Source organism: Falco biarmicus, chromosome 1 (assembly GCF_023638135.1).
Source record: "Falco biarmicus isolate bFalBia1 chromosome 1, bFalBia1.pri, whole genome shotgun sequence".
Lineage (NCBI taxonomy): Eukaryota > Metazoa > Chordata > Aves > Falconiformes > Falconidae > Falco > Falco biarmicus.
In genome coordinates, this window is record NC_079288.1 from 29,657,782 (window position 1) to 29,682,622 (window position 24,841).

General features: G+C 42.3%; 1 protein-coding gene across 1 annotated transcript in view; it reads right to left on the reverse strand.

Moving 5' to 3' along the window:
- Positions 1 to 24,841, reverse strand: part of TMEM132B (transmembrane protein 132B) — a 258,635-nt gene that overhangs the window by 12,654 nt on the left and 221,140 nt on the right. Inside the window, exon 6 of the mRNA XM_056326388.1 lies at positions 5,375 to 5,580. Coding sequence (XP_056182363.1) covers positions 5,375 to 5,580 — 206 coding nt within the window. The remainder of the gene's footprint in view (positions 1 to 5,374; positions 5,581 to 24,841) is intronic.

Here is a 24,841-nt window from a genome sequence, read left to right on the forward strand (position 1 = left end):
AAAAGCATCCCTAAACCATGAAATGTCACCACAAAGTAAAAAGAGAGGTGTTTGAATTTTCAATACAAGCTTTGCAAGTCTGCTTTGCCATGTACCAGCTCAAGTTCATTCTTTTTTAAAACAAATTATATCCATTTCCACTTCAAAGCCACAAATCCATGATTTGGTTAGTAAGTCAGAGCATTTCAGTGTTTTGTGTCCATGGGTGCAAGAAAATGTTTGAGATCCGGTGAATTGCATAGTTCTCTTTAGTGTCTTAAAGTTCCTGTTACAGTGCTTTCAGTAGGTTTAAAATCCTTCATTAAGCAGTGAGCTAATTTTCTTTTTAAGACACGTCCTCATGAATATAAGCTATTGCTGCATATTGTGCTTTTTTTCCCCTTGGTCATCTGCAAGGTTAGCTCTGGGTATCTCTCAAAATCCTTCTTATCCTATTTCTTACCATTTGGCAAACTTGCTTAGAAGATTTGTTGCTTTTCTGGAGTGAACGAAGGTTGCCAGAATTACATTTAATTTACATTTCACACAGAGAAAAAGCCTCTGCCAGAGAGCGGAGTTAAAACAGCAGCCCTGTTACAAGGGTGCCTGCTAGCACTGATCTAATCAGTGATCTGTCAACTCTGTATTACAGACACCGTGAGCAGTTTAAGTATGTCTCTTTTAATTTGCACGACTCTCAAACCAGGCATCACGTTCTTGGGCCAGATGCTAAATTTCTGTTAAAAAAAAAAACTAAAGAAATCAGTTCTGCTGGTTTTGATTTTGAAATACTCATTAAAAGTCATGTATTTAAAACACATTTCAACACTCCTAATAGAAATAAAAATTATTTCAGATACAAAATACAAGCCACTATGAAGTTGATTTAGTGGAAGCTACAGAAAAAAATTGTGCATAGCTCCACACAGTTCAAGAAGAAATGCAATTTGGTACCTTTACAGATCTTGAAAATATAGTCTACCTATTCACAAAAATCTGCGTGCCCTTATCTCCTTAGGACATTAACGTCATTTAAATAAAGGAGTGAATTTACAGCATCTTCAAGCTTTGTGTGGATTCCGTTATTCACAAGCAGAATGGTTTGAATCTAGTTTATTTGCCTTGAAGTATGGCTTTATTTCTGAGTGGCAGCACTCACACAGAGGCTTAACTAAAAAATTTTGTTTTCTCCTGCAATTAACTTAGGCTAACTTTCCCGCTTTTGTCTCTAGTACTAGACTGGACCAAAGCAGAGCTACCTACCTAATTAACCATTAGTTCAACAGGCTACCATTCATAAGCAGTACCGTGTCCAGCTCAACTCTGTTCTTAGGTTTTGACAGTTTGTGCTGCTCAGAGGTTTGCAGTCACCATGACCTGGCAATGGCTTTTTCAGCTGCTGTTCAGTAAGGACAGATGCTGGTAAAAGTCCACTAAACCATGTGCCTGGTACTGAAGCATATGCTGAAGCCATCCTTTGTGGTGGCTGCCTCCTGGGAGCCTCGTGAAACAATGTGCTATCCCAGTTGCAAATATTTACTTAAAATTAAATTTCCAGCTTGTTCTGTGAGACTTTAGCCATGCTATTCCTATTAATGCAAGTTGAAGTCTCATCCCATGTAAATGTATGTGCATTGAGGTAGTGCAGGAACTTCCACAAGGTAATTATTTTGCAGATACATGAGGAATCAAAATAAGTGTTCTGGTTAGACTAGCAGAGTCTGCCTGGACCTCTTCTACACTCTAATATTTGACTTTAATTTGAATGTGCACCTTTCATTTGCTGGGGTTTTGGGCTCTTTTGCAGCCCGTTGCAGGAGTAGGTTTCTGTTAACCCTTGCTAGTTCAAGCACTCGCGTACCACGCTGTAAGCCATGGGTTGATCCATGGAGCTGACTTCCATCTGGAGAGGGAGGCTGCTCATATCTGCAGTAGCACACACCATAGATCAACCTCTCCCCTGGATAGTACGAAAGGTTTGCCATATATTTACAGACTGATCTGGTAAATTGTATTACTGCTCCTTCATAGGAGAGACTGGTTTTTTTCCCAGATTCTGGCACAAAAGCAGCCTGGGTTTGCTTTCTGTTCTCTAGCTAAAGTTCCTGCTATTGCAGCAGTTCAGACCAGGTAAAAGCCAACACGGTTCAAACTGAGCTAGGCATGTGGCATTTGTAAAATTTTTGCAAAGACCCCATCTTTTTTATTGCTTTGTGGAAATTATTGAATAAGTTAGGTAAGCGAACATGTCTGTAATCACATGTATTTTACAATTACAAACATGACAGGGTTTATAGGGAGAAGCATACATTTTATTAGATCAACAAACATCATTGGAAAGAACAGATGTGATTTGGGGCATATAAACCCTTTTTCAGGTCTGCAATAGAAGCAGCTATATTCAGATGAAGAACAGCCATGCTGAGGCAGTAGTTTCACAGGCATTTCTTTTGTTGACAGCACCAATAAAAACATCTAAAAGATTATTGTAAACCCAGTTACATTTTGCCATCTGGCTCAGCCCCTCAGACAACTGAACCAACTCAGCCACGCTGAGCACGTGGGAATGAGGCAGTGGGGGAGCCAGGGAAGATGGAGGGATGTTTGGAGGTTGCTGAAGTGTCTCTACACAATCCCTGTAAGAAATGTTCAACAATTTTACCTTCTGTATTTTGATGAATTACTTTATAGCAATGTTTAGTTCTTGCTAAGAAGACAGGGGAGTGGTGTGAAGATACCAATCCTAATGGACAGGAGGAGAGCAGAAAATTGTTTTGTCTGTGGTGAGGTGAGGAATGAAGACACATTACAATCCTGCCGTGACTAAACCTAGAGACAGTGATATAGTCTCAGTTGACCTGTGGGCCATGTGCAACTGAACCTAAATTTAAGACTGCCTGAGCCTGTTGGCAGAGACTTTCAAAAGAATCCACAAGTTAGATGCCCTATTCTTTTCAAATTAATTTCCTTTAAGGATAGATATTAAAAACTTCATGCAACTTGCAAATACTGGCTCTTACATGAAAATGAAGTTTAAGCAATGCAATGCCATGGCTATCACACCTGCTGGGAAATGCTTGGATTTTGTGGTTTGTTTTTTTTAAAAAAAGATGAAAGCACTCTCCTCCAAACCTGTTCTCAGGAATCACACGAGACAACCTTCTCACTGTACAGCACCAAAACCAGGCAGGCAGGCACTGTCAAGAATTACAGGCTGAACCACCGTTCAGGATAAGTGAGTGTGGCCTTCTGGCTGTGCCACTGGGTGAGGATTCAGGAGACCAACCTGCAGCTCCTAACTGTAGTCCAAATGTCTTGTGTGCTTCAAGTCACCATTTAAAAATTCCTCATAAAAACTCCTCCATGTTTAGGATATTGGGAAACATATAGCTATGAAGGAGATGGAGGTGTATGCAGATTAAAAATTAAAGAGAAAAACAAAAACAGAAAAGAAAAAGGAAAGGAAAAGCCACTAACTCTCAGGTAAAACCCATCCAAAACAAAAAATAACGGAAATGTAAAAACCCTACATGCAAAGTAAGTATCAGAGTCAGCAGGACTAATGCTAGTCCTAGACTGCCTATTGATTTCAAATATCCCCCCAAAGTTGAGACAAATCCACATGAACATTCCATAAAACAAGAGATAATTTATTTCTAGTTGAAACCTTTCCTGTTCACACTGGCATGGGCTGCTGACACACAATGTCATAAACCACCAGCTGCAGTTCTGGGGAGTGACACGCTGTCCACGCTTTCTCCTCCACCCTTCACAGGAAGCGCTTGCTGAAGACGTGCCAGCAGTTCAGATGCAATCTGAGCAGCAGCAAACTCGCAGGGTTTGCCAGCTTGCTAACAGAGCAGACTCTCAGATCATTATCTTTATTTCAGCTGGCCAAATAAATCAGAACTAGACACCAGGGGGTAAATTTCCAGCACTGAGTGTAATGGGTTTGAAGTCAGAATGTCCACGACTGTTAACCACAGTTGAATGTCTACCTCACTGAGCTTGCTGCTGAAAGTTTACTCCTGTAATAAACATCAACAGCCTAATCCTGCAGCCATTTACTCAGCAAAATCCCCACTGGTTTTAGTAGGAGCTGTGCCTAAGGGAGTGTTACAGCACTAGGCACATTACAGGCAGAAGAAGGTAAGTTAAGTGAAACTTTAAGCAGCCAGCATATGTTCATGCCTCACCTAGCACATCTCTTGCTGCCACAAATGGCAACTTTGCTGTTATCACTAAAGCAAACACACAGATGTCTTTCGTGCCTGGTCCTCATCACCTCTTCTGCCATAGCCAGAAAAAGTGTCCACATAGCCAGGAGGCAAGTCAGTCCCCTTCTTTGGAGCTCATTATCTGAGTATGCTGTAAATTCTGTCCTATTACCCTTTGTTTTATGCCCTCATAAAGTGTTAGATAATTCTGCTCCGCTGCTGTCTGGGCTGTTTAAGGCTCTTCAATAGCTGAGATGTTCTCCTGGGCAAATCAAGTGCTTTAGCTAGAACTGCCACCGTGTTTAGCACTACAGTTACTACTGCCAGAAATGCTTTTTCACTGTATTATAAATTTGAGCTGGTGTCATGCCTTGTTCTCCAGTAGTATTTTTCAACTTAGCCTGAAATCCACCAATATAGCAGCATTCTGGAAGTTCTGAATCTGGCAGATTGTCCAAATGCGGGTTTTTCTAGAATGGGTATTTTCATTAGGGAACGATGAGAACAGCGCTCAAAATCCTTGCCCCCTCCCCCCTCCTTTTTTCCCCATCCACATTTGTCCTGATAGAATCTATTCACCAGAACACAGTCTTCAATAAGAGCATAAGTGGATTTTTGCTGAATTCAGATCTGCTGAGCAATGCTTCAGCCAGGTCTGCTATACAGAGACTGAATAATCATCCAATGCCATAGAATCATAGAACAGGTTGGGTTGGATGGGACCTTTAAAGATCATCTAGTCCAACCCCTCTGCCAGTGCCCAGTGACCTGACTCCCTCTTTGGCCCTGTTTCATTTAGCAGTGTAGACAGAAACTTAAATTCTGGCAGTGCTGAATATCACACATGCACACACACATGCGCAATGTTACATATAGGATGGGAGAGAGCCAGGTCCTTTTCCTCAGATTTGCACATTGGAGTATATGATAGGACTTCCTGAGATTGTGTGGAATTGATTAACCCTCCAGGCAAAGCCATGACTTTTAAACGATGTAGTTCAGGATAAAATGTAGCCTACTGATACTGTTGTTGGATGTTTTAATGAAGGCTAAGACTGATTGTAAAGCTAATTTTAAACAGGAGAGTTTAGATTGTGAGAAATACTCAAAAAAATTTTTGTGTTCTAAAATCAGAGCCCTGGGCACTTATCTGGACTGTGCCAGTGCTGCAAGCATACCTTTTATTGGAGGTGACGGGTATCCTCCAGCCTTTGATCTGGCTAAGCTCTGTATCAGAGATCTCTATCTGCAGTGGGAGCCTTGGAACCCAGACAGTCACTTCTAATTGGGTGGTAAAATGCTGATAAGTGAAGTTAACAATAGTATCCACTTTGCTTTTCATTTCCTTGCCATTAACGAAGATGGAGTCACATCTGTCAGAAACCTTAAAAAAAAAAAAGAGAGAGAAAGAGAGAGATTAATTAGGAAATGAATAAAAGTTCCTGAGGAAGCACGAGGAATGATACATCAGTCCAAAGACAACACTGATAATGTGAGTCATGCATATTGCATTTTCAGTTTTCTAATTAGTAGCAAACAGTGATAAATGGACCCCAGGGAAACAGTTCTGCTTTCCTCAGTGGATACTACTCAAATGACAAAAATAATTTAATGGTGTTATATAACCTATGTGCATCTTTTATACTAGGCAAATTAAACTCTTCATGAATCAAACTCCATGTACATCAAAGTTTATGTTTACAACTTGCTTAAAGAACCTGGAAAAAATGGGGCCATATGTTAGTAAGAAAAAGACTGACTCAGAACCATAAAACAGAATCCTTTCCTTTTTCCTTGAGCACTGTAATGCTGAAAGACAAAGATCCCCTTATGGCTCACAAGCAGAAGTGCAGCAGAAGCATTAATTTTTAGAACTTCTCAGTAATTGTTTTAGCAAGATGTATTCATAGTTGCTTTGTGTTTATATGAAATTACTGCCACAACTAGCATGCGGGCTCTATACTACAACTCGTCTACCCTCTTGGTCTCAGGGCTGCTTTGGCACAAAATCAAGGTCCTGAGCAGAGATCCCGTTTAAATAAGGAACACGATGTAGCAAGGCATTTGACCTGCGTCCTGGAAAGACAGAGCTCCTTCGTGAGGTACGGTTTTCCAGAATGTTTATGAACACACATGTATGTATATTTTTAGATTATATATATACACACACATGCACACATTTAGATTAATGTGTAACATGGTTTTTATATATGTATATACATGTACATGAATAAGTATATGTATTTGTATCTGTACACAGATTTGCATTCTGCTTTGATGTGAGAGAGGTGATGGTCTCCAACAGAGTCCGTGTACTGTGGTTTTAATCTTTTAAAACCATGGCTTACGAGATGTAGTTGTGTTACTCAAATGGACTTTGTTCTCTTGTCAGGACCGTTCTGTGTCACATTGTGTAATGCATTGGGACTCAGATCTGAAGGGATTCTGGCTAAGCCAGTGATTAAATTCTGGTTTACTGGAGTTACTGAGATAACTCATGCAGACTTCAGTGGGGAATATGCTGAAACACACATTGGTTTTGCTCTGCAAACGTACCTCAAATCTTTTCTGATATTAACAGGAATTAGGGGTTTCTGAGCCAAGAAAAATTACAGAAAATGTGTAGCAGCCTTTTTCTTTTCTCAAAGGCAATCCTTACAGATGACTTTGAAATTAAGTTCGTCCTGCTCTAAATCTCAGAATAACAGTTTTTCTTTTGTGCTCTAACATGGTATATTGCTGTTAGATGGACAATACCTGAGTTCTACCATCATATGGAGCACATTTAAGCAGTGAAATTTTGCCTAAATGGCTCTCATAATGCTTTTCAGATTTATAGGCAACTTGCCTAAGAATCAGCTACTCCAGAAGTAAAAGAATACAAGCAACCTTTACGTATGCCATTCAGTGACAAGTTTTGTTTCCAGAATTATTGTGACAACACTGAAAAATATGGTGACTCTCAAGCCAAGCGGGGAAGGAGAAACATTTGGGAAGCATTGTGCCAGTTGATCTGTCGGTGTATATTGAACATTGACCGTATATAACAACTGTTTCACACTTAGCGAGACCACGCAACCAAACTTTTCAGATTGCCCCTTTTATAACATCACTGTACATATAAAGTCATTCTGCTGTACTTTATTATTAGGTTTTAGCTTTGCTAAAAATATTGTCAAGTACCTTGAGATTCTTCCTAGAAAAGCTCACTGGCTGCTGTTTTTCTCTCCATATGAAATAGCCACATGCAAAGTAAAAGAGCTCCACTTCACGTTTGCCATTTTCAAGTCAGCTCCTCAGATCCTATCAATGTACTGAAACTACAGTCAATTACTTTTTGCAAAGGGACTGAGCCAGGTTGTGAGGATGTGGCAAAGGAAACTATGTCACTCTTCTGGAAGGAACACTCCTTCCATGTAAATGCTTAATGAGTACAAGATTATTTTTTTAAAAAAATAAATCTAGCTATCTGATAAAGAGCTTAAAATGGACTCCAGGCTCAGGAGTACCACAAGTAAGGTGGAGCTCACTCAGTCTCTGTTTCCTCCCCATAATGTGTCACAAGTGTCTCTGGAAAGTTTAAGCACATTAAGCAAGCCCATTAATTGAATGAGCAGTTGAGATTCTAAATCATAAAGCTTACATCTAGGGAGTTTTGTGAGAATTAACACAAGACAGAAATAATTAAGAAAACTCAAAGAGGGAGGGATAAACATCAAGACCAGATCAGGGGAATAACTAAAAGCTGACATGACAGTAGCTAATATTTTGGATTCTCCTCATGCTGCTTAAAATGTTCTTGTCTTCTTGTCAGCAGGCAAGAAAGGTACTAAATTAGGGAATCGAAAGGTGGACTTTAACTGTAGCTGTAAAAATATAAGACTAGGCTTAAAAATCTCACAGATTATATGTCTAGACAGAACCATTGAGTCATTTATATACTGACCAAGAGTAAATATAAATCCGTGTATGTAACTATGCTATAGAGGTTCACTCAGTTGCCTTGTGTAGGGTTCAGAGGTCATGTTTCACTGAAGTGTGTCTTCCAGAAAATAATCCAACCTTGATAAGAAAACTTGAAGAGAGACGTTGTTCTTTCAGATCTCTGTCTGGAATGTGGGTGTACTCTATTAGGTATAAGCAAACCAAAGAATTTAAAGGAAAAATAAGTTTGTGCAAATAAGGGTGAAAACCACAGCAGTCAGCTGAATCCTGTGATGAGGTATGTGAAACCATGATGACTGTTAACCATTCTGGCTCGACTAAAGCTCACCTAAGGAAGCCTCTGTTGCCCTCACAGACATTTAATTACTGCCATGTTTCATTCACCACACCTTAGAGCACTTGGTGCTTGAAAGTAGATTTGGTTGACCTGAAGGAAACAAGAAACTTGAGCATGTACAAAATATGCTTGGCACTCCTGTTTCACTTGGGGTCTGCCACAGACCCAGGAGAAAGAGTTAATTTCATCCAGCTCTCAGATGAGAGCTGTGCTTTCATGCTAAGAGCGCTCTAACACTCCTCCAAAGTGAGGAGGGAAGGACAAACACACACTGAGCCTTGGGGGCTCGGTACCAGCTGTATTCTCTGGCCGATGGCCTACAGCAAATGTTCCCCTTCACTTTCTCCCCTTTTAAGTCTCTGTGCTCCTCTAGTCACACTCCGACTGCCAGAAGTGGCTCCTGACGCTGCTGGAAGGGGAACTCGCATGACCTGCTGATGGAGTTTGGGGAGTGCGTGCCTGTTTACATCAGAAGGCGCGCAGGGTCACTGTGGGGCGAGCTCTGACGCAGCAGGGCGACACCGGCGGTTCCATTAGCAGGTGACTTAACACACAGATTTCGAGCTGCTGGTTCCAAGGGAACAAAGAGGGAAAACGCTGTTAAATCTCTCCTGAAAACACTACGCAGTGGGAAGACACAGCAAAAACTTAGAATGCCACCAGCTCATCTAAAATGCACAGAGCAAGCCTGTTTAAAATCGTCACCATCCATTGTCAACTGCCTGACAAAAATCAGAAAGTGCTATTTGAGACAGTTTGTGACCAGGAGGGCAGGACGGCTGGGATGTGCTCTGGTATGCAGGTCAAGAGAAAGAGAGCTGCAATTAACCTCTCCGGGCTTTGAAGCGGGTGGTTGGCTCCAATCCCCACAAGTAATTGTAAAAAGCACAATTTGCCCTGTACAGCCTGTCACAGACTCCTTGGTTTAGACTAATCCAGTACAAAAGTAGCTAGCAGACCAAAAGAGTAATTGGGAAACCATTTGCTGGTCGGGTCAGCAACGGTTTAGAAGCCCTTTGGGTGAACAGGTAAAACGGAGGGAATGTGAAATGACAAGAAAACAAGTAACGCCTGCTGCGTGGTTCATCTTTACACTCAGGCTTGATTCCAAAGCAGGAGCGACCAGACCAGCTTGCAGGGTCACTTTGTCAGGTGACCGAATGAGACAGATGTAACACAAAACCATCGCAATCCTCGCGGCTGTTAACCACTCAGGACTTCTTCAGGTGAACAGGACTTTGGTGCTGAACACCCGCTTGGCACAGCTGTGTTTCCCCAGCACTCTCGTGTGGAAGGAGAGAGCAAGAATGGTGTCAGGAGAGACCCACCGCGCGTGTGCCTCCACAGCAGCGCTCCGGGGCTTTCCCAGCACACACCTCACCTCCAAATTCATCTTTTTTCACCTTCAGCCACACACTTCTCACTGATATTTACATGAAAGGTGCGTGCACACAGCTGTGTATGAACAGGTATAATGAATTTTAAAGAAAAAACTATTACGTAAAGGAATTAATTCTGTTTAATTCGGTATGAAGCAACAGTGACTAAGTGGATGTAAGAGTGATACCAAGTACAATGCCAAACTGTCCTATGGCACTTGTAATCTGCAAATTTTCAACACACAAAGGTTAACAGGGCGGTGGAATTTTTACAAACCATTTATAGAAGAGGAAACTGAGGCACACACAGCATGTACCAAAGTTGCATCTAACACAGAGTCTTTTCAGCTGAGAGCTACAGCTGTTTGGTTATCCAGTCAGGTCCCCAAATGATTTAAATTTGAAGTTCAAATTCACTCTTGAAAAGAGGGCCTTTTAGATTTGCTTTCTAAAGAGCCTTCACCAGTACTTCAGCAGAACTGGCCTTTACAAAAGGAATTTTTTGCCTGCAGTCAAGAATTACTGGCATTCAAAAATACTTAAGTTTAATGGAACAGATGTACAGACTTCTTCAATTTTGTAATCCTGGGTTTTCAAAAGCAAAACCCAACCTTATTCCAACCCCTGCCTGAGACAGTGCAACTCCTGATGCCCAGCATACAAGGCAGAGCCCGGAGCGCGGTCTGGGGACACAGCCACCTGAGTCCTCTGAAGGAGGCTCTCCCACTGCTGGTCTCAGAGCTGGAGCTCTGGCGCTGGAAGGGCGGGGGGTGGGGGTGGGGGGGCGTGGGATGGCAGCTGGCAGGTTGCGGGTGTTTATCAAAGGTCAGAGGAACAGCACAGTGCTGCCTTGCACCAAATGTGTCAGGGATGCAAAGTCTCGCTATTGTGGCTGAGGCTACAAAGAGAACAATTGTAACGAGGCTTTAAAGCGAATGGTGCCCAGTGTAAATGGCTCATTCTCATAATAATCTTAAAACTGTAATTTTGAGGCATTTCCTGAACGCCTTCTTTTTCACCTTTTCTGCCGCATTGTTCCTGGCATTGTCTTGTTAGTCCATTAGGAAGGACTTGCTGAGCCACTTCAAACCCTTATGCTGTGTGTTTTTCTTCTGCCTCTTGCATCTTTTTATACGGCCACAGCATGGCTGTAACTGTTTTCTCTGGTTTGGATAATTTTGTACTTTATTATTGCTACATGTTTGCTTCAGAAACACAGTCTAAAATTACTCCCTCAGCCTGAGAAACCTGGCTTAGTGTTTGGGTAATGGCTGAAGACAAAAAGAAGGATTCTTCTTTCCATCTTCTTCTTTCTCCCTCTTCCAAACAGCTAGTTACCTCTGAGCCTTCCCTGGCTCCGGTCCCCTTCTGCACTACGCGCTGCCTGAAGCCATTGCTGGAGTCTCCTAAACCAACAAAGGGATGGAAAGATACGCCTTGTTTCTTGAGACAAATAAACAAAGGGATTTCCCAAACCCTTTCCAGCTAAGAAATGCTGTTTCTATTTTAAATTCAGAATTAAGCCTGATAGCAATCAGTCTAGAAATTGTCAGACTTCTTGTTTTAGCCGCACTTGTATATGATATGTTAATTATTCTAGTGCACAATATTTGCCCGTATGCATGTGTCAAGTGATAACATAAAAGTAGAAATTTTCATTAATGTTTTTTCCCTTTTAAAATTAAAGCAAATTGGCCAAAGCTGAATTACAGTTCTGCCCAGAACACACATACTGTCTCCTCGCGTGAGGGCTGCCTGTGTGGCAGAGACAGCCGGGTGCCTCACCCTGCGCTGCTCCTGGCACCCAGACCTCTGCAAAGTGCTCTGGGCCAGGCTGCCAGACTCCAGCTCCCCCGAGCGGGTGCAGAACACCTGCGCGGGGGGGCTGCATCGTGCCCCACGACCCGGCGAGATGAGAGGGACCGTGGGCGGGAGACGTTGCCCTGGCTTCTGACAGCCGTGCAGCAACGCAGTGCAGCCTTCATAGCGGTCCTTGGACTGTACGTATCAAGGCACTGCATGTGGCCTGCTGGGCTTCACTGCGTTTACTGCAGCCTCTTCCACAAGCAGGGATATTGCTATGCAGTTAATTCTGGCAGGAGTTCTGCTTCCCCCTGCCCCAGCTAATGATGTGGGCTGGGGTCTGCAGATATTGTCTCTCCAAGCAATTTGAGGCAAATGGTAGATTAAGAATATACAGTAATATACAGCTGAAATTGAAATGGATGAAAACAGACGTTTTATTCCCTTTTAATTTTAGACATGTGCAGAGTAGTCTTGGAAGGGTCATTTCTGAAACATTTTTTTCACATTAATTTGTTTTTATTGGCGAATCAGTTCTCCAAGTACTGTTCTCTGGAACAGCTGCTGTAGTTTGAGATGTGTTGGCTACAGAAATCCCTCGAGATACATTTTAAGGTTTGTTTTCTACTTAGAAACAATAGCAAAGTTTGTCAAGTATTCCCCACCCCATGGGTTCAACATGTGTTTGCTTTTCATCCTATCAGTGAATAATAATGTTACACGCAAACAGTATACAAACTACATGATTCAACGCAGTCCAACAACTATACTTAGAAATACGAATATAATGATTCCCACACACCCTACTAGCTTTCACTGGAGAAAATGTAAAAACCAAAATACATTAAGGTGAGCCTGAAGCATTTCCAATGCTCTTCATCTTAAGTAGTCTTAAATTGCAGTATCTGTGAAGAAGAAAACCACATAATCCTACACTGAAAGAAGAAGTATCCCTCATCTTGTTCTTTGGAGAAATTTGGATTGGGGCAGGAAAGTGTGTTCAGCGCCCACAGCAGTGCATGTCCTGTAACAGCCCAGTCACACCCTCTGTCAGCAGGAATATTGCTGTGTTGGGGTGAGTTATTTGCAGATACACCTGCCCTGGTTTTAACTACCCATAGTCTTGCTCTTACAACTGCTGAAGTCAATTCAGCTGAACTAAGTGGAGGATGATCAAGCGTTGAAGGTCAGTTTCAGAGGTTAGCAGGTATTTAACCAGTTAGGCGGACAAACCCGTTGGGAAATCCAGACCATTTTGAAATTATCATTTTATAATGGTTATTCCTCCCAGGTTTATTGTTCTAAAGGACTGAAGTGGGAGATACAAAACTCGTGTCTGGACTTCAGTTTTCTCTCACTGAAAGTGGGGAGTTGGTGGGGGGACAAGTGCTTCAGCACTCAGCCCAACCTAGATCCAGTTCAAGGCCCCAAAGAACAATCCCACGTCTACAAGGAGCCGCACAGAGAACACCGCAGGTACAGGTAACAGCAGTTTCCATAACCGTGTCTGCCAGACTGGGCCCACCCTGAAGACTACTTACGCCAGTGGTACAAAGCACAGACTGTAGCTTCTACCCAGGTCTGAAATGGAATGACAAGGAGTTAGAAGCAAGATTAAAAGGAAAACCCTTTGCCCAGGAAAGCACAGATTTGGAAAACCAGATAATAAACTGAAGTGCTGTGTGTTCAAGAAACCAGAAAAAGATGATGGTCTGAGTGACGGGCTAGCGGAGGGGATTATCAGTTACGCAGATGCACAGAGCTCCACGTGGACAACATGAGACCATTTTAATAGCAGCTCAGCAGCAATTAGCACTGAGTGTAGTGACACCCTATTGTTTTATTGAAGAAGCCTCTGCTCATTTTCTCTGTAGATGTCACTATTTAACACTACTAATGAAGAGAAGCAGGATACTGGGGGAGGAGGGAGATGAGACTAGGTATAGCTTGCCATGATGTGAATGGGTATTTCAAGTTTTAGCGTTTTTACCTTTTAACCCCCATTGAGATGCACTGAACTAGAGGGAAGGACAGCATGGAAGACTTTAACATTTTGGCTTAACAACAGAGACAATTGCTGTGGCTTAGAAAAGGTGCAATGATCCATGAATGTGCAATGAGAATTTAAAAACCTGCTGTACTGAATGAAGTGTGCACTTTTCAAAAACTGTTGATCTATGCAAAATTATTAAACAACACATGAGATCTGCCAGGATTTCAGTCCCAGGTGCAGAGCAGCTGCTCTCATTCGCTTCCCGGCACGCCGTGCAGGGGCGTTCCTGCTGGAGATGATAAGTTTGGGAGATGCACAGGTTGAAAGGGGAGGACCAGAGAAGGTGGGTGTGCTTTCAGACTCAGCCTGCTGCTCGGCCTGACTTCATTCAGGCTCAGTAATAACTGCTGTGCATCCACAGCGACGGTGCAGCTGCTAGGAAGGGCAGATGCTCTGGCGTTTCATTCTTACTGATTATGTAGAATGAATACTAAAAATGATTGAGGGGCAGCTAATAGTATATGGTGGCTACCAAAACGTTCTCTGCTCCATGCACCAAGTTCCTTTACTAATCAGCTAAGCTTTTAATTGCACTTTTTCTATGAAAAGCAAGCTGAGGAATTCTGTCAGAATTAAAAGTTACTGTTCCTGCTCTCCCCACTGATTTATCGTTACCATGTTCAGATTAAGAGATACTATCTTTATTAGGTTAAATCAATGACCATATTAAGATGCTGGTGTCTTTGGAAGACAAGAGAATGCCTTTGTTCACCATACCTGGGATAGAGAGTGGCTGGTCTGTCAGGAATGTCAGCTCCCCTTCACAAGAAGAAATGATGCTTGATGCCAATAACCAAAAGGCAGTGGTGGCTGTGTCTCAGCACGGACATTTCTAACAGTTGGTTGGGAAACTGGACGGGGCTCCATGTAACTGGTAGGGGATACAGAGTGCCTTTTTTAGGTTTCATCCAACCCTCACTGAAGTAAATGAGAGACTTTCTACTTACTGGTCTCAGACCAGGAGTTTAAAGGATGCAAGCAATTCACCATCTATTGTAAATGCCGTGACAGCCAGCTGTGACACAATCTTGGAACAGGGAGATTTTTAGGCCATGTTTTTTCAGAGGCTGAAGTTCCCTGGGATGTGACACTTCAAGTTGTTTGGACAAACTGCAATTATCTCTTGACAGAGCAGCAGTTCTGCTGCCAGGATGCAGAAGAGCAGATGCACATGAAACTTACCTCTTGTGGTTCAAGCCCATTTGAGTCTCAGCGCAGTTTGTGTTTGGGGGAAGCTTCAGGAACACTCTTTTTTTTCTTCAACCACTACTTATCTTGATAATGAGAACACATGGATCAGGATCTCCTGCTTCCCTGTCCATTTACAATCAAATTATGCCAGTCCCATTCTTGCCCCATGACTTCCTGTTTCTTTTAAGCAATCTAGTATGCAAGTCAGCATGCCTTCGGCTTGCCTTGTCACCATGATGCAGTACCTCTCCTGGGCTAACATCCTTCCCAGACAGGCATCTTCATTCTTTGCACTGAGATAAAGGATCTCTCACCCACACAAATTCTAAGCACATACTTGTCTGAGGTGGCTTTTGCTTAAGTATTTGATCCTTAAACTTCTGCAGATTAGGCATTACCAACACTTGTTAGTTTAAGTAAACATCCACACGCTTCATATTAATCAGCTGGTATCCCAGAAGGGCTTAAGAATTGTTTATCTGGTGAAACCCCAGCATATGGTGCCAGCTCTTTCTTGCACCAGTTCTAATTGCAAACACTGAACCTGTTCTGTAAAAACTGTTAATTAGGTGAAACTAACACATATGTTTGAGCTATAAACTAAGGTGGGTTTTTTCCCCTCTCTGGGTGTTTTTTGTGGGTTTTTTTCCCACTTGCATTACTCACACAAATGGGGTTATAGGCTGACAGAATAATTTACACATTGTTGAGAAAAGTAAGAGGGGAAAATATTCAAGCAGATGTAACATACTTCAGTTTCACTGAAGTTCTTTGTAAAATAATGGGCTTTAAAAGCAATCTTCTGTGTACTATGTAAACTTAGTGTTCATGATTCATGGCTCTAATCCCTGTGACTGAAGTTTAAGATCTAAGACTCCATGAAATTAAAAGAAAAAGAAACAATTACATGCATATTCATTCAATTTCGTATATTGTGTATCCTTCAATTATTCCAATGAAATTTTAACAGGGGAAATAGAGGTTTCTAAAGAACTTGTACTTGGAAAAAAAGGCAGATCAGTTGTAACTGCTGAAGCTAACAAGCTCTTCTGTGCCTGCTGGTTTCTCGATGCTCCTGGAGAATGCAAGTCACCTCCAGACTTCCTCATCTCCTGCTGCTATTTCATAGATGCCACAACCCAGCGTGCAAAAAGCTCAAGGATGCAAAGTGTGTGCAGACTTCATGTAGGAAACCAGCTACTCAGCCCTTCCCAGCTACACATAAACGCTCTGGAGTAAATAGGAGGATGCTCACGTCAGGGCCACTGCACGAAAGTCCCTGTACTGCTCCTGGACTACTGTGTAGAGGAAAGGAACCTTGTATGCTGCTTCTCCCACCAAAGGACAACTGCACCCCTTCCCTATCAACGCAAGTTGAATCTATGGCAACTACAACAGCACTGTAAAGCCACCAGCCCAGAAGAAGACTACACGGCCAAGTAATAAAGCTTGTGAGCTTAACATAGTATTGAGTAATGTGTTAAGTCATGAATGTTAGCCACACAGAACTAGCCTTTAATCTTGTCCTAGTAATGAAAGGATATACCATCCTTATCCCGAAGGACCAGCAGGAAAGCAGAAAAAAATGCAAAAAGAGATCATAAATACACAGCAGTACACTTTTATTTTGTAAAGGAAACTCTGGTCCTATGCCTAGATACTACTGCATCAACATTCATAAGTCTTCCCAGCTAGTTTTTAGTCTCTGAGCAACAAATATTCATTAATTAGTAAAAAAGAAAAAAGGGGCATTCAGACAGCAAAGGCAGGCAACAAAAGCAGCCCTCAAACTGCATTCATTCAGCCAAGTGCTTCAATAAAATTATTTGGAGAGAACGTCAAGAGCCTTTACGTAAAAAAAATACCTTCCTTCTCTGGTCTTACAAGACTAGACTGGACTAGACTGTTTTATTCATCTAATACACGATGATGCAGAAGATCAGCATTACGAGAGAGTTCCCTATTCAGTAAATGGAAAAAGCCAAGTGACACGGATGTAATTCAGACAACTGAATTGAGGTATATACAAAGATGGTACAAATTCCTTGCATATACAAGACGGTCAAACAATTTCTAGACAGCACTAGATCACACATCCTATTGCACTACATGCACTACAGTTCTGCTAATGCTTGTAATTTTAGCACAACACTCAAAATATTGGGTGCTTTCTATGAAAATTCCCATTTCTGGAGTCATGTTAGTTTGAAAAAAACTAAGCTAAATTTTTCAAAATGAAAAACATCTAGCTGTAGTTGGTGCTAACAAACAGTTAAAAGATGTCAACTCCCTAAAGGCTGAAAATACAAATGGGCTCCAGAAGGGCCCCAGCAGCATTTTGAACCTGAATTTTAGCCAGTGTTGCCACTTTTCTGGAGGGAGGGTCTGCGTACAGCTGTAAGGCCAGTATTGTAACTACAATATTCCTATATATTGTGCATAGCAAAGAGCACTTTTTAAATGACAGCAGTATTGTAACAACACCAGGGGCTTTATCTACAGCACAGGGAAAATGAGAGAAAATATGTTCATTGGCTACAGAGGTGAAGGTGAAAAGGGGAGTTCTGCTCTTTTGCATCCCCTCCATTCCCGTCCCAGACGTCCCAGCTCCCATGCTATCACTGGCTCCGGGAGCTTCCCACTAGACTGTGCTGTGTCATCTCCTTGGTGACTGCCCACGCTGAGCTGGGCTCCTGCAGATGGGAACTTGCAGGGAATACTCTTGGACAGTCACTCCAGGAAACAGAGGGAGGTCCTTTAGGATGAATGCACTGGAAAGAAAAAAAGTCTCAGTGTATCAAAAATACAGCCAAATTTCCATTCAAGTGTACAGTCTTGGGGCTCTTGAAGTTGTCAGGAAGTCACTGAATGACACAGCAGATCTCTTCCAAGAAAATATTTCATCTGTCTTTAATGTCAGAATGACACAATCATGAGGCTTAGGATTTATGTCCGTGTATAAACAGATGTAAGATTGTGCTGAAGATGGCATCCTTCAGTTGTGACACAGCCTCAGCTCAGAAGCTTAAATTCTGCATATAAATTCAAAGGAATTACTGTGCTATACATACATAAGCTGCACCTCAGTGAGATGGAGTCCCTTGAAAACAGGCCCCTGTATAACCCGCTAGTTTCTGGCAGCTGTACACCTACAAATACTCTACTCCTAGCTAAGGTTTCCTGCTAGACCAGGGGAGGGGAAATCCAAGGGAAAACCAAGGGAAGCTTAAGGGTGGAGGGAACAGCCTCTGTGGGACCAGAGGCAACTGAGCCAGAGGGTGCCTTGGGGTGTAGCTCCCCTTGTGTTGCCCCCAGAGGGACGGCAGTTGCTCTGCTTCTGGGTCACAGGGGGAGTTACAGGTAGCTCATGAGTTACAAGCATGAAAATCTGATCTGATCACAGTAGCAGCTGCCTTTGAGTTCTCCACCTGAAGCAGGAGAGGAATGAGTTGTCCCTCTGGTGCTGAGAGAAGCAGGGAGCAGAACAGAACAAATCCTGCAGGAGCAGCCCCAGCTGGGGAGAGCGCTCAGAGTGAAGTCTGCTCTGTTGCTGTCTGTTGTTTTATTGTGTCAATAAATCTAAACTCCAACAAGGGGGAAAGCAGCACATCAAGGCTAGAGTGTCTGTGCAGAACAGGGTAAGGGTGTAAGACAAATGTTTGCCTACTGCGCTGACAGTAATGAGTATGTTATACTGAAGGTGGAAATGTTTTTTCATTGCCATGTACCAATGGTGTAAGTGTCTCTATCTAAAGGGTCTGCAGGACTAAGGGGCCACCGACATCTCTTGCTAACACATCCCACCTGTTTTTCCTCTTTCATTAGCTTGCTGGAGCTTTTGGCCTTTAAGTGTCTTCCCCCGTGTGCAAAGGACAGTGTTAAGGAGATGGCACTGCCAAGGATGACATCTTGCCCTGCACATTCCTACCAAACATGCAATTCAGCCCCACATGACATCTACATACCTGCCACAAATTACTGAACCGTGTTGATGTTTCTCTAGAGGTTCCCTGTGAGTCATTTCAACGTATTTTACAAAGAGAATTAACTATCATAATCCTTCCTTTTCCCAAGCAGAGAACACGGCTTATTGAAACCCTCAAACATAAGAGGTGCCCCGAGGACACAGGGTGTGTGGCTCAGAAGGAGCTTTTGGGCAGGTGACCCTGCACAGAGCAGCCTGGGGTTGCCAGGTCCAAAGCTCCCAGATGTCACAACAGAAAGATTGTGCTGGGAGCTGCAGATCTAAGGACTACCAGGGTCTGCAGAACATGTAACAGACCACAGAGTGTTCTGAAGAGAATGTTTGAAAACCTGCTAATCACAGTGATAACAAATGTCAGAAAGCCTGTATTTTGGATGACCCAAAATTTGACTTTTTCCACAGAGCTCTTCAGAAACCATGACCTATCAAAATCAATAGTTCACTGTTGACTTTAACTTGAAGGCAGAGATTGAGTTATCAGAGAAATCAGTGTAGAGCGACCCGACTCCTCCATTGCTCTCCTCCAATAGATCATCTTTGCTCCAAAAGCCGTATGACTTGGGTGGACTGAGCTTCTTTCTCACCAAATAAGACCCTCTTAAAATCTAGTTACAAATGAGTGTTCTTCCTATCTGTCAGTCTTTCTTCCATCTACAGCCACAGTGCATGTACTTGTATGAACTCTGTCTAAATGCCAAGATAGATCTGTAAAGCTCTTCAGCTTCCCCATTGAATCTGCGCAAAAATAACCGTTCCAACTCATGCATGAAAGATAAGTGACAAACCACAGAGTGCTGTTTTTCTGTTGTACTTCAGGATTTTTCTCTTTTGGTTTGTTTTTTAACATCTTCCCTTAGGGCTGTGTAGATACAGAAAAAACATGCCACAGTCAAAGAATGTAAAAAACACGGGAACAGGAGAAAAAGGTTTCTGTCTTTTCTTAAAGTTAGACCAATTCACTTAATTACAAGACAAGTGTATGTAAAAGCGACATACAACGTAAAAATATATCCTAAGCCCTGGGATCACAGAAAACACATTAATCCATTTGGCTTTTTTACTAGCAGTTATGATTTCTCTTTCTCAACCAGAAAGCCTAATGGCACATTATAAACTTAATGAGAAGTATATTCAATCAGCAGTGTAAACGAAGGATGAGCAAACCATGAAAGGTTGTTTGTCTTGATCACGTGCACTTCCTTATATTTCTCTAATGATGCCACATTTGCCTAAACACCCAGACACATTCCATAAAAGCCTCTGGTATCGGCCTCAGGAAATACGGGTTTGTTTAAAGCCGCTGCCATTGATAGAGCTTGGAGGAAGGCTGACAGCTTCATTAGACCCTCGCGCTGGTGCATGTCTGCAGGGGAGAGACGCTGCCACTGCCCGTTCAGGGGGCCAAATGATGTTGGGGTTGCAAGCCACTGGGACACTTAGGCAGTAAGTCTCTGTTAGGTTTATTGCTGTTCTTACACACATCGAACCACTGGATGCATGAAGATGTAGACAATGTAAAAGAAACAGAAAACACTTCCAGATTGTGTTTGAAAAGAAAATGGTGTCATTAAAAATAGTGCTTGGTTAAAAATCCCTAAAAAAAGGGACAGGAAAAGCATGTATTAAAAACCCCTAGAAAAAGAGACAGGGAAAGCAAAATGGAAATAAACTAGCTAGGTAATCTGAATACAAAGCAGATTGACAGCACTGGCCAATGGACCTGATCAAGCTGTACATTAGTTAGACTGGATTTTGGTAAAAATATATTACAATTTTACATGTATTACATGTATTGGAGGCTCGGGGCCGTAAGCCCCAGATGAATTCCTTGTCATGGCTGCAAGCCAAACTAGTTAGTTTAAGGTTAGCAGAGATTTTATATTAATTTTTGTCAGATTGCTGGTCCCAAGTGGGCTTAACTAGAGGGATACAATCAAATAAACAACCAGAGAGGTGCAATCCAGATGTGAGGTATTCCATGCACAAATACAGAAACTACTTTCACATGAAATCCTAGGTTATCTTACTTTCATCTCCAAGCTTGCTATAGCTACAAAAAACAAGAAGCACATTTCATTTTTTAATTAATGCATGATTTTTCTTTTGTACTACTGTTCTCCAGAGACACTTCCTTCCCCATTCATACAAATTACACCGAGCCAATGGAATGCAGTGCTATGACTGTCACATTTCTGCCCAAACAAAACACAAGTCCTGTGCAACTACTATTGTATCCCAGGCATCCCTGCCCCAGGGTAACGGGTGCTATACTGTGGTTTCATACTCTCTGTGAAAGTAAGCAGTGAAGGCTGAGTAGATTTTGCCTTTATTTTCTTTAAGAAACTCATGTTTCCTCTCTACTGATCTTGAGAGTTTTCTTAATACTGGCTTGTCAGCTGACATCACATGGATTATTTTTTTTTTTTGCAATGTTTGTGCTGCAAGTGCACTTTGGGTGCCATGATAGGATAGCTGTCATCCCCTTATTTGTGGCTTCATTACCTATTCCACCCCGTAATCTTCGAATAGTTTCTTCCATTGATCTCCCACTTCTGTGGCAAAGGAGGGCTTAGTGAAGTTTTGTTTGGGATTTTAACTATGCCTGCTGCCAACAGACATTCTTTTTCTGTCCATTCACCTTACTCTCTGATAGATTTCATATTCTTCCCTTTCAGCTGTTTCTTTCTGCTTTTTCTTTTCATTTTTGTCCCTTTAAGCTCTTAGAGCTTACAGCTATGTGGCTTCCCCTATATGTTTTATTCCCCACACATAAAGACTTTCAAAAGGAGATTAGAAGAGCGGGATTCCCACATCCTCTTAATTTATATTGGTGATGAATGCTTAAAATGACCCTTTTGAGACATGTAAGAGCTGGACTGTCAGTATCTCAAAGCCAGAAGTCTTGCTACACTTGCACTGAAGCCTGTGATCCACTGGGATACCAGCCTCAAGAGAGGTACCTCCCCCTGTGCCTGAGGCAAATTCCACACCTAAGGAAGGATTATCAAAACCATCTAAAAGATGAGCCTTCCAGCTTCCAGAGTACCTGTTACCCCTCCTGCAAACCCCTCTTGCCAGGGAATGTCTTTTACCACTGAGCAGCAGGAGAGCAGAGTCACAGTGTTCCTGGACATGCATCAATCTTCGACAAAGCCACAACAGTCTTTCCAGCAAAACCACTCTGGCCAGTGCGGCAGCTACCAGGGAGTACCGTATTTTGGTTTTATACTGCATAGTGGTTTTATATTACCGCATTTTATATTTATATGTATTCTATGTATTGCTAAAGGATAGCATGAAAAAGGACCCGAGGGTTCTCACCACTGACGTGGTCCTTAAATGTAAATACTCCAGACTTTCAAGGAGTGGAGAGCTCATGAGTTTAAAGGAAATTATTTCTGCCTGCCAATAATCTCATCTTTATAGAATGACATCTCTCTGCAAGAGGCATCTCTGAAGTCGGTTTGTGGCTACCAATGCTATTAGATTCTGTTTATTGAAATAACTCTATTAAAGTCTCATGTTTTATGCAGGTCATAAATGTAGTACTATTGATTTAACTTGAGAGAGCACCCTTTTTTATGGTAGTAAGAGGTTTGTTTTTCTACACTTTGCTGCCTGCCTTGTTGCCTAACACAACAGCCTCTGCAGCTGGTGCAGGTCACCAGTTTTCAATGAACTCATGTTCAGTGCAGGGCATTTGCACTTATTGATTCAGCATTAAGGGTCATTCCCGTGCCGATATATTCTGCCTTGCCACTTCATTTCTAGCTATGCGCTCAGGTTCAAGGGGATTATTCAGTGAAGGTTTTATTCAAACTACAATAACCAAAACACACTTCTGGTTTCCTGTGATGCTCAAGAGGCTGCTATCCAGAAAACACACTTGCACGTTGCAGCTTGCGTCGCACACACTTTGCAGTGTTAGGCACTGAAAGGCACTGCCAGAGGCTTCGGAGGCCCTGGAAAAGGTTTGGTACAAAGGGTCCATTTCTCATGAGATAAAAGGCCAGCTCAGTTGATGACAGTTAGGTAGCACTAGTGTCTATCTCCTCAGCCTTCCCAGGGAGCAGCACACACATGGTGGCTGCAGCTACAGCAAAGGGGTTAGGCAAGGTTGCACCAACATCCCGCACCAAGTTAGGGAGCTGGGAAGGGATAAGCTGCTCCAGTCAGATTCCTGTTTTTCAGGATACCTCGTATTTCTTTTCCTTAGTTCTTTTCTTGTCTTCAGTTTCATCCTAGCCTTCTTTATTTAGTATCGCCTTCATTTCAGGTAACCTCAGGCTTGCTGCAGCTCTTTCTGAACTCCCAGTGACAGAAAAATAATTAAGTGAAAGACAGGCAGCAGCAGCCACCTTCAAAATCTCTTCAGTCTCACTAAACAGGATCCCTTCCCATCCTGACCCACAGACACACACAACATCAGCAACCTTCTCCAAGGAGTCATGCTCCTGTACAAAGCCATATGTCTATTCTTCAAATGGGCCAAAGCTGGAGGCATTTTCTTACAAGAATTAAGGAGATCAAAGTTGGCAATAATATATTTTTCCTCAGCGAAATTAGTTACACAAGATGAAAATATCAATAATAACATAAGGCGATTAAACAAGCCACATTGTCAAGTTTGGAAAGAACAGAAGGTCTCAGCAAACGGCTGTCTACTAGACTTTAGACAATCATGCTCACCAACACCATTGTAAAAAACAAACAAGCCATAACTGGAATAGTTACAGTTGCATGCTACCCACAGAGGACACTGGGAACCATCCATCCATTTTGGACATTTGCTTTATTACACAAATAGCAAAAGCGGGAAGCCTCCCAGTGTCAGCTCTCCACTGTAACAGTGCCGACTGGACCTTCCCCATCTCACCATGGTTAAGTGCAACTATTAGGATCCAGCTGCACCTGTGTGGTTTCCCTCCAGTGTTACATTGCATAAAGAGCCAAAAAGCTGTCCCTGGACCTCCACAGGAGGAGCCTAACAGAGGAGGTGGTGCAGGAGACGCTGTAAGGAGAGACATGACTCCGGCAGTCTGCTCTTGGAAAAATGCGGCCCCTTATTCACAGCTGCTGTTTCCCTTCTACCCTTTATTTGCTTCAGTGTTAACTCTGTCCTTGCTTATGGTACTCAGGTGCTGATCTTCACGCAGTAATTTTGCAAACGTTTGCTCGGCATTTATAGTACACAAAATGTGCTTAAAAACACAGCAATGAAGGATTTACTCCAAGGAAAGATTTTCTCATTTGCCACTGATAATCTCTTATGCTAAACTCACTACAGGTTGGGGAAATCTAAAAGTCTACAGCTTCTGCGTGGCAGGGACTATTTAAGTCTGCAGTTTTCCAGTATTGGTGTATTGAAATCTTTTATTTGTGGGGTGGCAATAAAAGATGTGGAGAGAAAATCTCCCCTGGCAACATGTACTCTTGAAAGGCCCTTTCAAAGCAAACATTCCAGCAGTGACAAATACTTCAGCACGCTGCGTTCTTCCTTCCCTCACCGCCTCCCCAGCCTATGCTCTTAGTATTGGAATAATAAATTTCTTTGTGCCCCGACTTACAAAAACGTTTCACATCACCTTCATGCACCTGGCTGGGGAAGACCTCACAATCAAAGATTATATTCTTTCACACAGCACTATCAGGATTTCATGTTTTCTTGCAGCCAAGTGTTATCAGCTAGCCATACAGCATTCAGTTTTGGGGAAAAGAAAATAATCATTGTATTCTGAAATACCAATTGCATCAAATGGCAACTAGATTGGAAGAGAGTAATCATGCTGGGCTCAGGCAATTAAAAACTCGCTTGGAAAATTGGTGCTTGCTGAGCCTCTATGGAAAGAAATGAATTAAGAAGGAAAACAATAAGGAAGGGCATACATTAATTTTTCTCTGCAGTGGTAATGTTGAGTGTAAGATTGAAGGAAGAACTGTGTTTCTTAAGGA